Source organism: Crotalus tigris, unplaced genomic scaffold (genome assembly GCF_016545835.1).
Source record: "Crotalus tigris isolate CLP2741 ecotype Arizona unplaced genomic scaffold, ASM1654583v1 scf7180000024448.655566, whole genome shotgun sequence".
Taxonomy (NCBI): Eukaryota; Metazoa; Chordata; class Lepidosauria; order Squamata; family Viperidae; genus Crotalus; species Crotalus tigris.
The window spans coordinates 86,330-98,631 of NW_024100617.1; the positions used below are offsets into that span (position 1 = coordinate 86,330).

Here is a 12,302-nt window from a genome sequence, read left to right on the forward strand (position 1 = left end):
TCTTAAACTTAATACTTAAACAATACTTAAACAACAAATGAACTCTGAAGATAGAAGACGAACAAGTGAAAGAAACAATGATAATATGGGCAAAAAAAATTGAATATAATATAGAATTAGAGACATCTCTGGGCAAGAAACTATAAACTGACAATGGCTATTTCGTATAAAGAAAATTGATATAAAATGTTCTATAGATGGCATCTTCAACCTGTTATATAGCAGAAGACAAGCTCAGGATTCAAAAAGATCTTGACAAACTGGAACAATGGGCCCTATCCAACAAAATGAGTTTTAATATGGAGAAAAGCAAAGTTTTACATTTAGGTAGGAAAAGTACAGATTAGGTGAGACCTGGCTCAAAAACAATGTGAGAAGGACCTTGGAGTACTAGTGGACGAACACTTGACTATGAGCCAAGCAATCTGCAGCAGCAGCCAAAAAAGCTAATACAATTATGGGTTGCATAAACAAACACATATGTTAGGGACTGTCTCTTGGTTTGTTAGGGTGTTTCCTATAGAACCTTTTGATGAGTCTGTCTGCTTTCACGTCGTTAGCTTTCACCCAAGTGGCTTCAGACAGCGAGTATCCCTTCCATTGTATTAGGTACTGCAATTTCCCTTTAAAAATTCTACAATCAAGAATACGCTTTACTTCATAGTAAATCTGACCCGCTACCATGAGGGGTCCGGGTGCCTTCTTAGAGAAAAGTCTTAAAGTAGAGCCCCGAAAAGATTTCAATAAGCTCCAATGGAAGACAAGGTGAACTCTCCCTAAAAGCCTAGGGAGTTTTAATTCTACTGTGACTGGGTTAATAATCTTTATGATGGGGAAAAGCCCCAAGAATTTCGGTCCTAATTTCTTGCTGGGTAATTTGAGGTGTAAATATTTAGTCAACAGATAAACCTTTTCCCCAACTTGGAATGTTCTTTGAGGAGCCCTCTTTTTATCTGCTTGCTTTTTATAGGTCTCGGAAGTCTTTTTTAAAGCAGTTTTCATGGCTCTCCAAACTTTTTCCCATCCCCTCACCCATTGATCAAGTGTTTGAGAAGCGAAGAGTGCTTGAGGGTATTCAGGTATTGGGCTGAACTCTTTTCCTATGGCTATTCTGAAAGGCATGAAGCCGATGTTGCTGTGAACAGAGTTATTGTAAGCCACCTCTGCAAAAGAGAGGAGGTCGGTCCAATTGGTTTGTCGGTAGGAAACATGGCATCTGAGATATTGCTCCACCATCTTGTTAGCGGATTCTATGGCCCCATTAGTAGATGGGTGAAAAGAAGATGATAGACCAGTGATGGTGAACCTTTTAGAGACTGAGTGCCCAAAACCTGGCTCCACTCTGTCCTGCCCCCACCACGCCTGCCGGCAGGGCCACTCACCATCTCCAGGGTCCCCCACAGATCACCCAGGCAGCCAGCAGCACCATTGCGGCCACACCCTCTGTCCGCATCCCGCAGCATCAACTGTGTGCGATGGGGTGTGAGGGCAGAGTCTTATCTACGCTGTCTTTGGGGACTGCCATTCAATTACAGCTTTCACTTTAGCTGGGTCCATTGTAATGCCTTCATTGGAAATTCTATAGCCAAGATAATCTAATCGGGTCTGGTGAAATTCACATTTTGACAGTTTGACATAAAGCTTGGCATTCAATAGTTTCTTTAATACTTCTCTCACCAGCTTTATATGATCAGTAATATTCATGCTGTATATCAGAATGTCATCAAGATACACTAGAACCCTTTCATATAAATGATCGTGTAGGACCTCATTAAACAACTGCATGAGTACGGCTGTGGCCTCCTGTAGCCCAAATGAATTTGAACTGATTGCTTCCCCTGGGCAGTTGAAGGCAGTCTTCCACTCATTTCCCTCCTTTATCCTCACCTGGTAATATGCCTCTCTCAGGTCTAACTTAGTGAAGACACTCCCCTTAGCCAGGTGGATTAGTAAGTCCTTTAGGAGGGGGAGGGGGTATTTATTTTCCACACTCACTGCCTTCAGAGATTTATAACCAATGCAGGGACGAAGAGACCCATCTTTTTTTTCTTTAAACAATACAGGGATTCCCACAGCAGACTTGGCCCATTCAATGAATCCCCTCAATGGGTTTTTATCCACGTATCACTGCATCTCCTCCATTTCGAGGGGGGACATAGCGTACATTCTCGGGCATGGGAGTTTGGTTCCCAGCAACAATTCGATGGAGCAATCATTGGGTTGGTGAGGGGGTAGAGCATTGCATTACTGGGGATGAGTGCCTCGCCTGGTAGCGGTGAGGCAGCCACATGTGCTTGCTCGTTGGGTGGGCTAAAGTTTCCTATACTGTCCATTGAATCAATGAGTGGTTTGGGCCCTATAGGTAGCCTCACAGTTCTCATTCCTTTCTCCCACCAGATAAATGGCTTCCATTTGTCCAACCAGGCTAATCCTAGGATCACAGCCTCAGTCATTTTTGGAACCACCAGGAAGCAAATAAACTCCCAGTGCTCACCTATTTCTAAGCGTAGGGGCTCAGTTAATTGCGTGACTAAAGTCCCTCCCATCAGGGAGCCATCAGCTTGCTCAAACCTCATGGGTTTGGAGAGCAGTTTTGCTTGTATGCCCATGTTCATTGCAAATGGCAAGCTAATGATGCACCTAGAGCATCCAGAATCAACTAGCACTTCTAAATCTACCTGTGCCCCTGTGCCCCTGACTTAGGGATTATGAGTTTGGCAGGTAGTGAGAAAGGTGGGATGTGTTGACTCACCATTGGGTTGTTCTCTCCTCCGTTGTCGCTGTCAAAAGAGGGTAGGGCGGGGTGGATCCAGCCTAGGTGCCGACATCCTCCTGTGTGGGGGATGTGATGTGAGCAACAGGTTCCTATGTGATCCAGTTGGATTTCTCTCTCATTGGCTGCTGGGCAGGTTTCTTTCTCACTGCTGGTCCCGGTCTAATCTGCTGCTGGGGGTAGGGGACTGGGCAATTTGCTGCTCAATGTCCCTGCTGTCCACATCAGAAGCACTTGATTGGCAGGACTGCAGGTAGTCTGGGACTTTCAGCAGCTGCAGCAGTTGGAGGTTTTCGGAGTGGTGGTTGCCATTTGGATTGCTCTGGCCTTGACTCGGCTTCTGGTGGGGCTTCTTATAGCAGGCAAGCTGAACATCTAGTCTTACCGCTGTCTGGTACCACTCTTGCAGTTGATCAGGTACTGCTCGATAGATACATGCCTGAGAGAGGTGATTGTCTAATCCTTCTTTGAAGTGATGGATTAGGGACTGCTCAGGCCACCTCTCTCTCCAACTGGCTATCTTGCAAAACTCTCGTATGTACTCCAGAGTAGGCCTGCCAGCTTGCTTTATCTTATGGATTTGTTCTTCTGCTTTGAGGGCAATGGATGGGTACTCAAATCTTGTTCTCAGTCCTAGGAAAAAAAGAGATGGTGGTCTTCCAATTTGGGGGCTTGCTCGTTATATAAATTATTCAGCCATTCCCTCTAAGCTGGATGCAATCATGTTGACCACAGTGGCTGGGTCCAGGTAGAGATAGGAACAGCAGTTCAAATGAGAGTGCACTTGGTTGAGAAAAAAAAATGAGCTTCTCTGGGTCCCCATCGAAGGTTGCTCTGAAAGGTGGACAATCAATGGCTGCTGGGCCCCCCACTGTGGCTGTTGCACCTCTGGTTGCTGCTGGCCCTACCATGGCAGCTGCCACATTCCCAGTGTTTGTATGTTTGGGGCCTGTTGCCACCCCTTTGCTATTGCTGCAGTACTGGCAGCTGTGGCATCCCGAGTTTCCATAAGTCTCCCAATGGTTGCTGCCTGGGTGGGGGCTACTGCTGTTCTCCCTGCTGCTGGTCAGCAGGGAGCTGTGGCATCCTCAGTTGCTCTAGGCCCCGCAATGGTTGCTGCCTGGGTGGGGGCTGTTGCCATCCCCCCTGCTGTTGGTCTACAGGAAGCTGTGGCATCCTCAATTGCTGTAGGCCCCCCTGTGGCCTTGGAGGGGATTACTGGATCCCCATCATTTGCTGGCCCCTCAGTGGTTGCTGTACGTTCAGGGGCGGTGACCAACCCCCTTGCTGTGGCCTTCCTCCCACTGGTTGCTGGTCTCCTGGCATCTGCATCACCCCAAGTTGTTGCAAGGCCTCTATTAGCTGCTGCAAGCTCAGGGGCTGTGACCATCCCAACTGCTGTTGCCTTTGCAGAGACTGCTGACCTCCCACCTGTGGGGGCTGCCATATTCCCCATTGCTGCAGGGGGCCCAGGCTGGGTGATCGATATGCATGCCAGTCTGGGGATTGGCTGTCCCAGCGACTGCTCGCGTCCTCATCTCATCGGTGGTGGTTGGAGCTTTAGGAGAGGCGGCGACTGGAGCTATCTCTCTCTGTGGGGCTGGAGGTCCTGGTAGGGGGCTTCAGGGGCAGGAAGACTGCCTGATCTGTGAAGGAGGGGCTGCCTCATTGATCATCCTGATCGCAGGCATGTGGGGAACAGGAAGGTTGTTCTCTGCTTCTCATCTCTAGCTCCTCGAACTTTTCCACCAACTTCTCCACTGACTGACTACAAGGTGTGGACAGATATTTCCACTCACCCGAGTCCTCAGTGGCAAATGATTTGGTAGTTCTCCACTGATCTGGGGAATGCAATATGCAGGAATCCCTTTGTGGTAGCTCAATCTTGTCTGCCTTTGAAGCCCTTGAGGGTGGCAAGGCCGTCTTGAGTGGTCTGGAGTCTCCACTGGACTGGGTCCATTCTGATGACCAGATGAGCTGTCCTTGCAGCTTGGGTTTTGCGCCCACCTGGGAGGCTTGAAAAAACTCCTTCTCCACCAGCATGCTGGCTGTCGCTTTCCCCACTGGGGTAGCAGCTGCTGCCAGGGTGCTGGCTTCAGGCGTTTTCTCTTTCTCCATGCTGAAATCTTCCCCGAATCTTTGTCAGCTTGTCCCTCGATTCTAGGGACAGTGACTGGGGCTCGGGACCCCTAGATAGTTAGGAAAGTTGGAGATTTTGGTTTAATGTCATGGTTCCAACAGATGAAACTCTTCAAAGAACTTTGAGCCATTGTTTACCTTACATTTGCTCATACATAGGCAAAGCCAAAATCTGAATTTCCATCCCCTGAGCCCATAGTATCAAAGCACAATTCCCTTCTCTAATTAACAGTCATAAATCACATTCTCCAATTAGTTTGAAGTGCAGGCTTTCCCTCCAGTTCGTCAACCCGCCATTTCTTATCATCTCTTATTTCAAAAAACCTTGGTTCTCACACTAGTTACAATATTGTTATGTCTAACTAAACTCCCATGCACATTCGTCCTTCTCCCCCCTGTACCATCTAATTTTAACTTTAATTCTAAGAGTAAAACATAAGAAGGAAAATGGCTGCATCTCCATATGTTGTCAAAGCAAGAACATCCAATGTTAGCAGCGTTGACACATATATCTAAGGCTGATTATCAGCAGACAGCCGTAACATGCAAAGATGAAGTCAGGAAAGCAAAAGCTCAGAATGAACAAAGACTTGCAACAAAACTCAAAGATAATACAGAAGTTTCTTTCAACATATTAATAACAAGAAAAAAGTCAAGGAAACTAGGTCCACTAAAGAGAGAAGATGACAAGGAAGTAACAAACCATAGGGAAAAAGCAGAGCTGCTTAACTCATTGTTTGCATCAGTCTTCACACAAAAAGAAATTTTAGCCCAACATACCAAAAAAAAAACTACTGTAAAAGACAAACTAGAAAGAAAAATTAAAATAAGCAAGAAAATGGTAAGAGAAGACCTATCTGACTTGACGAATATAAATCACTGGGACCTGACAGATTATATCCCAGAGTTCTGAAGGAGCTGGCAAAGATAATCAAAAAGAGATCTGCCAACAACTAGAATCAAACAAAGTTATGACTTGTAGCCAGCATGGGTTTGTTAATAACAAATCATGCCAAACCAATCTTATTTCATTCTTTAATAAAGTGACTAAATTAGTAGACCAGCGAAATGATGTGGAAATCATGGGCACACCTTGACTGAAGGTTTTTAAGAAGAGACTGGGCAGTTACTTATCTGAAATGGTATAGGTTCTCCTGTTTGAGCAGGGGGCTGGACTAGAAGACCTCCAAGATTCTATTCTATTCTATTCTATTCTATTCTATTCTATTCTATTCTATTCTATTCTATTCTATTCTATTCTATTCTATTCTAAATTATTTTCAAGTTTACTCAGGTAACGAGGTTTAAACCAGAAATGTCAGTTTTTTGATCTGTTGACAATTAATGTTTTGTGCAGCAGCAACCACAGCCTCCCAGACACTGTACACAGAGATGCACTGTTTTCCTTCAATATAAATCTCCCATTTAAGAAGGGCCCACAAGTTCTCAATAGGATTTAGGTCAGGTGAGGAAGGAGGCCATGTCATTATTCTTTCATCTTTAAGGCCTTTACTGGCTAGCCATGCAATGGAGTAGTTTGATGCATGCAATGGAGCATTGTCCTGCATAAAAATCATGGTCTTCTTGAAAGATGCAGATTTTTTTCCTGTACCACTACTTAAAGAAAGTGTCTTCTAAAAACTGGCAGTAGGTTTGGGAGTTGATTTTGAGTCCACCTTCAATCCAAAAGGGTCCAACTAGCTCATGTTTAATAATACCATCCCATACCAGTATCCCACTTCCACCTTGCTGGTGTCTGAGTTGAAGTGAAGCTCTATGCCCATTACTGATCCAGCCATCCGGCCCATCAAGAGTTACTCTCATCTCATCAGTCCATAAAACCTTTGAAAAATCTGTCTTCAGATAGTTCTTGGCCCAGTCTTGCTGTTTCAACTTATGTGTCTTGTTCAGTGATGGTCAGGTTTCAGCCTTCCTTACCTTGGCCATTTCTCTAAGCACTGAACACCTTGTACCTCTGGACACTCCAGGTAGTTTGCAATTCTGGAATATAACAGCCCTGGAGGATAATGGGCTCCTGGTAGCTTCATGTTTGATTCTTCTCAAATTTTTGGCAATTAATGTGTGCTTTTTTTCTTGCGACCTGTTGACTATTTTCAACAAAACATTTGATGGTTGTATGTTCATGCCCCAATATCTTAGCAATTTCAAGAGTGCTGCATCCTTCTGAAAGACTTTTTACAATTTTTGACTTTTCAGAGTTAGTTAAATCTCTTTTTTGACCCAAAGATATTTTTTTTAATACAAGTTTTATTAATTTTTCAAATGTTTACATCCAAGTACTTAGGAAGCAGTGTGGTGATAGAGTAGTCAATAGTCCAATTACAAAATCATTCATATATATCTCAGGTTACATCAATAAAGGTTCCTCTATTTCCCACAAATATTATATTCATATTAATAGATTTCTAGCTAAAGCTCAATCAATCAATCAATATATTTGTGAATAACATTTTGGTTATACATATCCAAATCCTGTTTTTAGATTTCATTTAATTCCAATTAGCTTATTCCAATTTAGCCTTTTATAACCAATGTTTAAGCTTCGGATAATCTTAATTTCCCTCATTTCATTATAAGATAATTAACGTAACTTAAATACACATATTATTCCAGAATCTATCTTCTTACTTTATTGACAGATATATTCTGTTTCTCATCCTAGTAACTCCTCATTTAGTAACAAAATATCATTCATTGTCACAAATCTATTTCCATATAACAATTAAAGTTAAAATCTAACCGATAGTTTTAATTCCCATTATAAATCTAAATCCTAAATATTAAAGCAATCACTGTCTCTAAAAAGCTGCTTAACCCATTAGGTGGATTTCTAAATCCCATTTTTAAATCTAACTCTGGCTTTCTTTCTGTGCCAGGCAGGTTTCCATGCCAGTGCCTTTAATACATCAGATGTGTCTCCCTTCATTCCCACACCTGTTGTTTGAATCAAGGGAGAACATCCAGTTATCAGTCTTTCAAAAGAACTATCCCCTTTGTAGTTATTAGAGTGTTGACCTAATAGCTCAAATTTCAATGTTTGGTTTGAAATGTTTATCATCAGTTCAGTCTGGTCCTCTTCTTTTTCTTGCAGTTTCGTCTGAGTAAAATAAAAGGTCATATCCAGTGTTGTAATTGTTGTTTGGTTATCTAAATTGTCTAAGTTCTCAATGTAGCATATTTGTTGATCAATTCCTGTTGCTTTTGGAGTTACAGGTACTATAATTAAAATCAGTGTTTGAATATCAAAGTTCTCAGTAGATTGTACGTGTTGTTGTATAAAATCCTCTTTGATGTTATATTGTTCCTCTTCTGTTATTTTTTGGCTTGTAGGTTGATTGGTTTAAGTCTGGGGTTCAATTTGTAGTTTTGTGAAAATGTCCTTGGCTTTCACTCCTAAGTTCATTAGCTCAGTAGCTTCAAGGATTTTTTCAAGGATAAGTTTATAATTAAGTTGTCGATAGGGTTCCTCGATTTCCATGGTGATTAGAAATGGTCCTTTAGTGAAGGCTATGTTTAGTGAGAGTCAGCCATTGTCCATCTCCACACTTTGTAAAAATAATTGTCACCACCCAGCTGTTTCCACTTCTTAACTTTTTTGATAATATGAGGGGCAAATCAAGGGAGTCAACAGGAACAATTGAAAAAAATTTCAGTTGCTATGCCAGGTTTCATCACAAGATGTCCCCAGCAGATCACAAAATCTTTTCCCAGATGCCAAATAGCTTTTTATTCAGTTAAAAACCAGAAAAAACAAATATTTTCCAAAGTTAATAGTTAAAGAAGATGTTAAGTCTTTATAATAGGAAGTTTTGGGACCCCAAGGTATCCACAAAGCAAAAATCCAGTTATTTAGTTGTTAAGGTTAGTTGTTCTTTTCTTTTCTTTTGTTTCCAAAATTTAAATTCCCAAGTATGCAAACGCTGCTGTATTGAGAGCGGGGAAGAAAGTTTCAAAGAGCTTTCACAGGAAGGAGGTTAGGGAAATAGAAAGGTAAAGAAGAGTCTCACCCAAATCCTCAATGGTGCTTCATTGTGCTTAGTTGTTATTTTGGCTTTTGGCTGGTGTAACTTGATGATCGGCTATGTTAATGGCTGATCTTTTCTTTGTCTGTCCTGAGGAACTGCCTCAGATCGAAAGGAAGGGCTGCTGCCCTTCCGCAATCTAGTGAGGGTCATTCCCAATGGAAGTCGCCCCTCCAAGGTGACTTTCGACCCTTTCCAGAATCTTCCGACGAAGGGAAACCAAATGGCGGAGAGAGGACTCTCCCGGCCTGTCCAAAGGCGTTGCGATCCAGAACCGGAAGCCCAAAGATACTTTTTCATGAGGCAACTGGACTTTCTTGTTTTTCTTTGAAGACATTTTTAATAACAACAACAACAACAACAACAACAACAATAATAATCATAATAATAAAGTTGGAAGGGACCTTGGAGGTCACCGAGTCCAATCCCCTGCTCAGGCAGGAAACCCTACACCATTTTGGACAAATGGTTGTCCAGTCTCTTCTTAAAAACTTCCAGTGTTGGAGCATTCATTGCTTCTGGAAGCTGGTTGTTCCACGGTTAATTGTTTTAATTGTCAGGAAGTTTCTCCTTATTCTAGGTTGCTTCTCACCTTGATTAGTTTCCATCCGTTGCTTCTTGTCCTGAAGCTTCTTCAGCTCTGAGAGCTGAGAAAGCTGAAGAAACTTCTTGGATGAGAAACGAAACATCTTCAAAGAAAAACAAGAAAGTCCAGTTGCCTCATGAAAAAACATCCTTGAGATAACTATGACCTGGATGACTGAGAATCTCCATAGACTCTTTTTTGGCTCCTTTTGCCTGAGGAAAAGAAGCTGCCTAATAATTATGCACACCTTGATATAGGCTGTTGATCTCCTTAGGTCATACCCTCCCTCATTACACAAATACACATTACCTGATTTCTTATATCCATTAAGCATTCAAGTTTATACAGCTTGGAGGTGAAAAATATGCATGAAAATGATGATATGGTCAAAATATTAATTTGCCTAATAATTGTGCACACAGTGTAGTTATTTTTTTCTTTAATTATTTCGTCAGATTTATTTGATGTACAAAGTTTCTTTGCTAAAGCACAATAACTGGCAAGTTTTGAAGAAAAAGTATTTTATTTATTTGTTTAGAAAAAAAATTGGATGCCCATCTTAAACAGCTCTGGATAGCTTACAAGCAATACACAATAGAAAACAATATGATAAAATTCCTATAAACCAAATAAAAGATATAACTAAAATAATTGTAATACAATAGCTAAGGCACCACATAACTAGCTCATAACATTAGAACACACATTCAGCTTGTCTACATCTTTAGTTCTGGATGAGATTGTGCTACCCCAGAGAGATCTGGTATGAAATCTGCACTCTATAACTCACCTGTCTGTCATCTTACGTATAGACTACTGCAATTCATTCTAAATGGGTCTACCCTTTAAAAGAATCCAGAACTTCAGCTGGCTGGTAGTTTGCTTCCAAATCCAGTTCAACATGTTGGTCATCACCTTTAAAGCCATCATGGTATAAGTCCAGCCTATTGGAGAAATCAGCTCAAACCAATGGGATTACCCCCTCCTTCCCCATGTGTCGGCAGAAGGGGCATGCTACAAAATTCCTTGACAGCCAAGGAATTTCAGCTGAAGAATAACCTTAACTGCCATGGCTCCCACCCTTTGGAACATCTTCCCCCGAGATCAGATTCAATCCTATTCTTTTGACCTTCCAAAAGGTCTTGATGACATGGTTATACCAACTAGCCTGGGATCCTAATGGGTGTGTGACACTTTGGAGATGGCTAATGGAATAGAGAACACCACACTTCCTGTGTTCACTTTGCTCCCTCTATCGCCATCCTTCTTAGTTTTATTTTAATTGAATCTTTAAATTAAAGATCTTTATTTATTGGGTTTTTTTATTCTACATTGATTCAGTGCTTATGAACCACCTAGAGTCACTTTGGGCGAGATTAGTGGCATACTAGTTTGATAAACAAACTAACTAAATCCATTGCTTTAACTTTATAACAAAGTACTTCTTTAACATATATTAATTAAAACTCAACAATGTTTTTTCACTAGATTGTTTACAGAATTAAAAAAATAAGGCAATCTATTCTAGAAGCAGTCACAAGCCGTTTCCTGTCAATGATTCAACAGAATAATCTATTGAACAGAACTTGCTATTTGAAAACATTCTGTGAAAGACATGTGGCCCACATGGTAGTCATAGGCCACATGCTGCCACTGCTGATACTAGGAGTCGGTCATATCTCTCATAAGCTTTAAAGATGTCTGTACTCTGGCCTTTAAAGAGTACAGAGTATAGTACTATAAAGTGTATAGTACTCATATAATACAACAACAACAATAAAATCAGCCAAATGTGGAAGAAAAATAACCAACAAAAGACAATCAAAGATATAGGATCTGCCACTACCATTTTCACAATATATGTCAATGCTTATGGATAAGACTTGGAGCATGGTAATGTGGCCCAGTTTTTTGGAAGGCCAAACATAATTCTTGATCATTCCTACAGAATATTTCAAATTATAGCATAAATGCAGATGTTATTTAAATTGGCTTAGCAATTTTGTTATTGTTCTTTTGTCTTTTTTAACTGATAAATAAAACATTTTTGTCAAAGTTAATTCAACCCTTGTTTATGTTCATAAATCTACTTGAAGTGGATTAATGAATTTCAACAAATTAGTTCCATTAGTTTGAGTGAATCCAATCTTAGGTAAAAAGGCTGGATCCAAATTATAACTTACTTTTAGCTGGGCATGGAAATTGTGCATTTTTTCGATTATGACTGAAGAGAGGATGGCTGTCCGTACAGCTGCAAGATAATTTTTGTTTTTGACGTAGACTATGGAATGAAGAAAGCTTTATATTGCAAAAGAATATAAAAGCATAAGATTTTCCAGATTAATCAGACTGAAAAAAAAATCTACTCAACATTTGGGGCCTGACCACGTACAATAGCTCATGAAGCATCTAAAATTACATAAAGATTATTATCAGTTATTGCTTGTCTTTAGTTTCTATCTTTCAAAAATACTGCTTTTATACATGGGAGATGTAACAAACCCAGAATTACATCCAAGAAAATATCACTGAATGAATACACAGATACCTCCTGTTGAAAGTCTATATTACCAGATATTTAAGTTCATTCCTGCATATGGTTCAGTCTCATGCCTAAATTCTAGTGTAGACTGAAATCAGAACATATATGATTAAACTACCCAATTAACAGATTTTTCAGTTTGATTTTTTCCTTTAACAATTATCTTACCTCCTTAGCAATATATTATTTAAATGAAATCTTTACTTCTTTTCTTTTTTG

General features: G+C 40.8%; 1 protein-coding gene across 7 annotated transcripts in view; it reads right to left on the reverse strand.

Moving 5' to 3' along the window:
* SUN3 (Sad1 and UNC84 domain containing 3) overlaps window positions 1-12,302 on the reverse strand; it is a 111,224-nt gene that overhangs the window by 52,785 nt on the left and 46,137 nt on the right. For 4 of the 7 annotated variants that reach the window (XM_039332121.1, XM_039332120.1, XM_039332117.1 and 1 more), the window contains exon 3: window positions 11,725-11,822. The exons of 1 other annotated variant lie outside the window; for it this stretch is intronic. In XM_039332121.1, coding sequence (XP_039188055.1) covers window positions 11,725-11,822 — 98 coding nt within the window. The remainder of the gene's footprint in view (window positions 1-11,724; window positions 11,823-12,302) is intronic. 2 more of the 7 variants (XM_039332122.1, XM_039332118.1) reach the window with 1 other exon arrangement.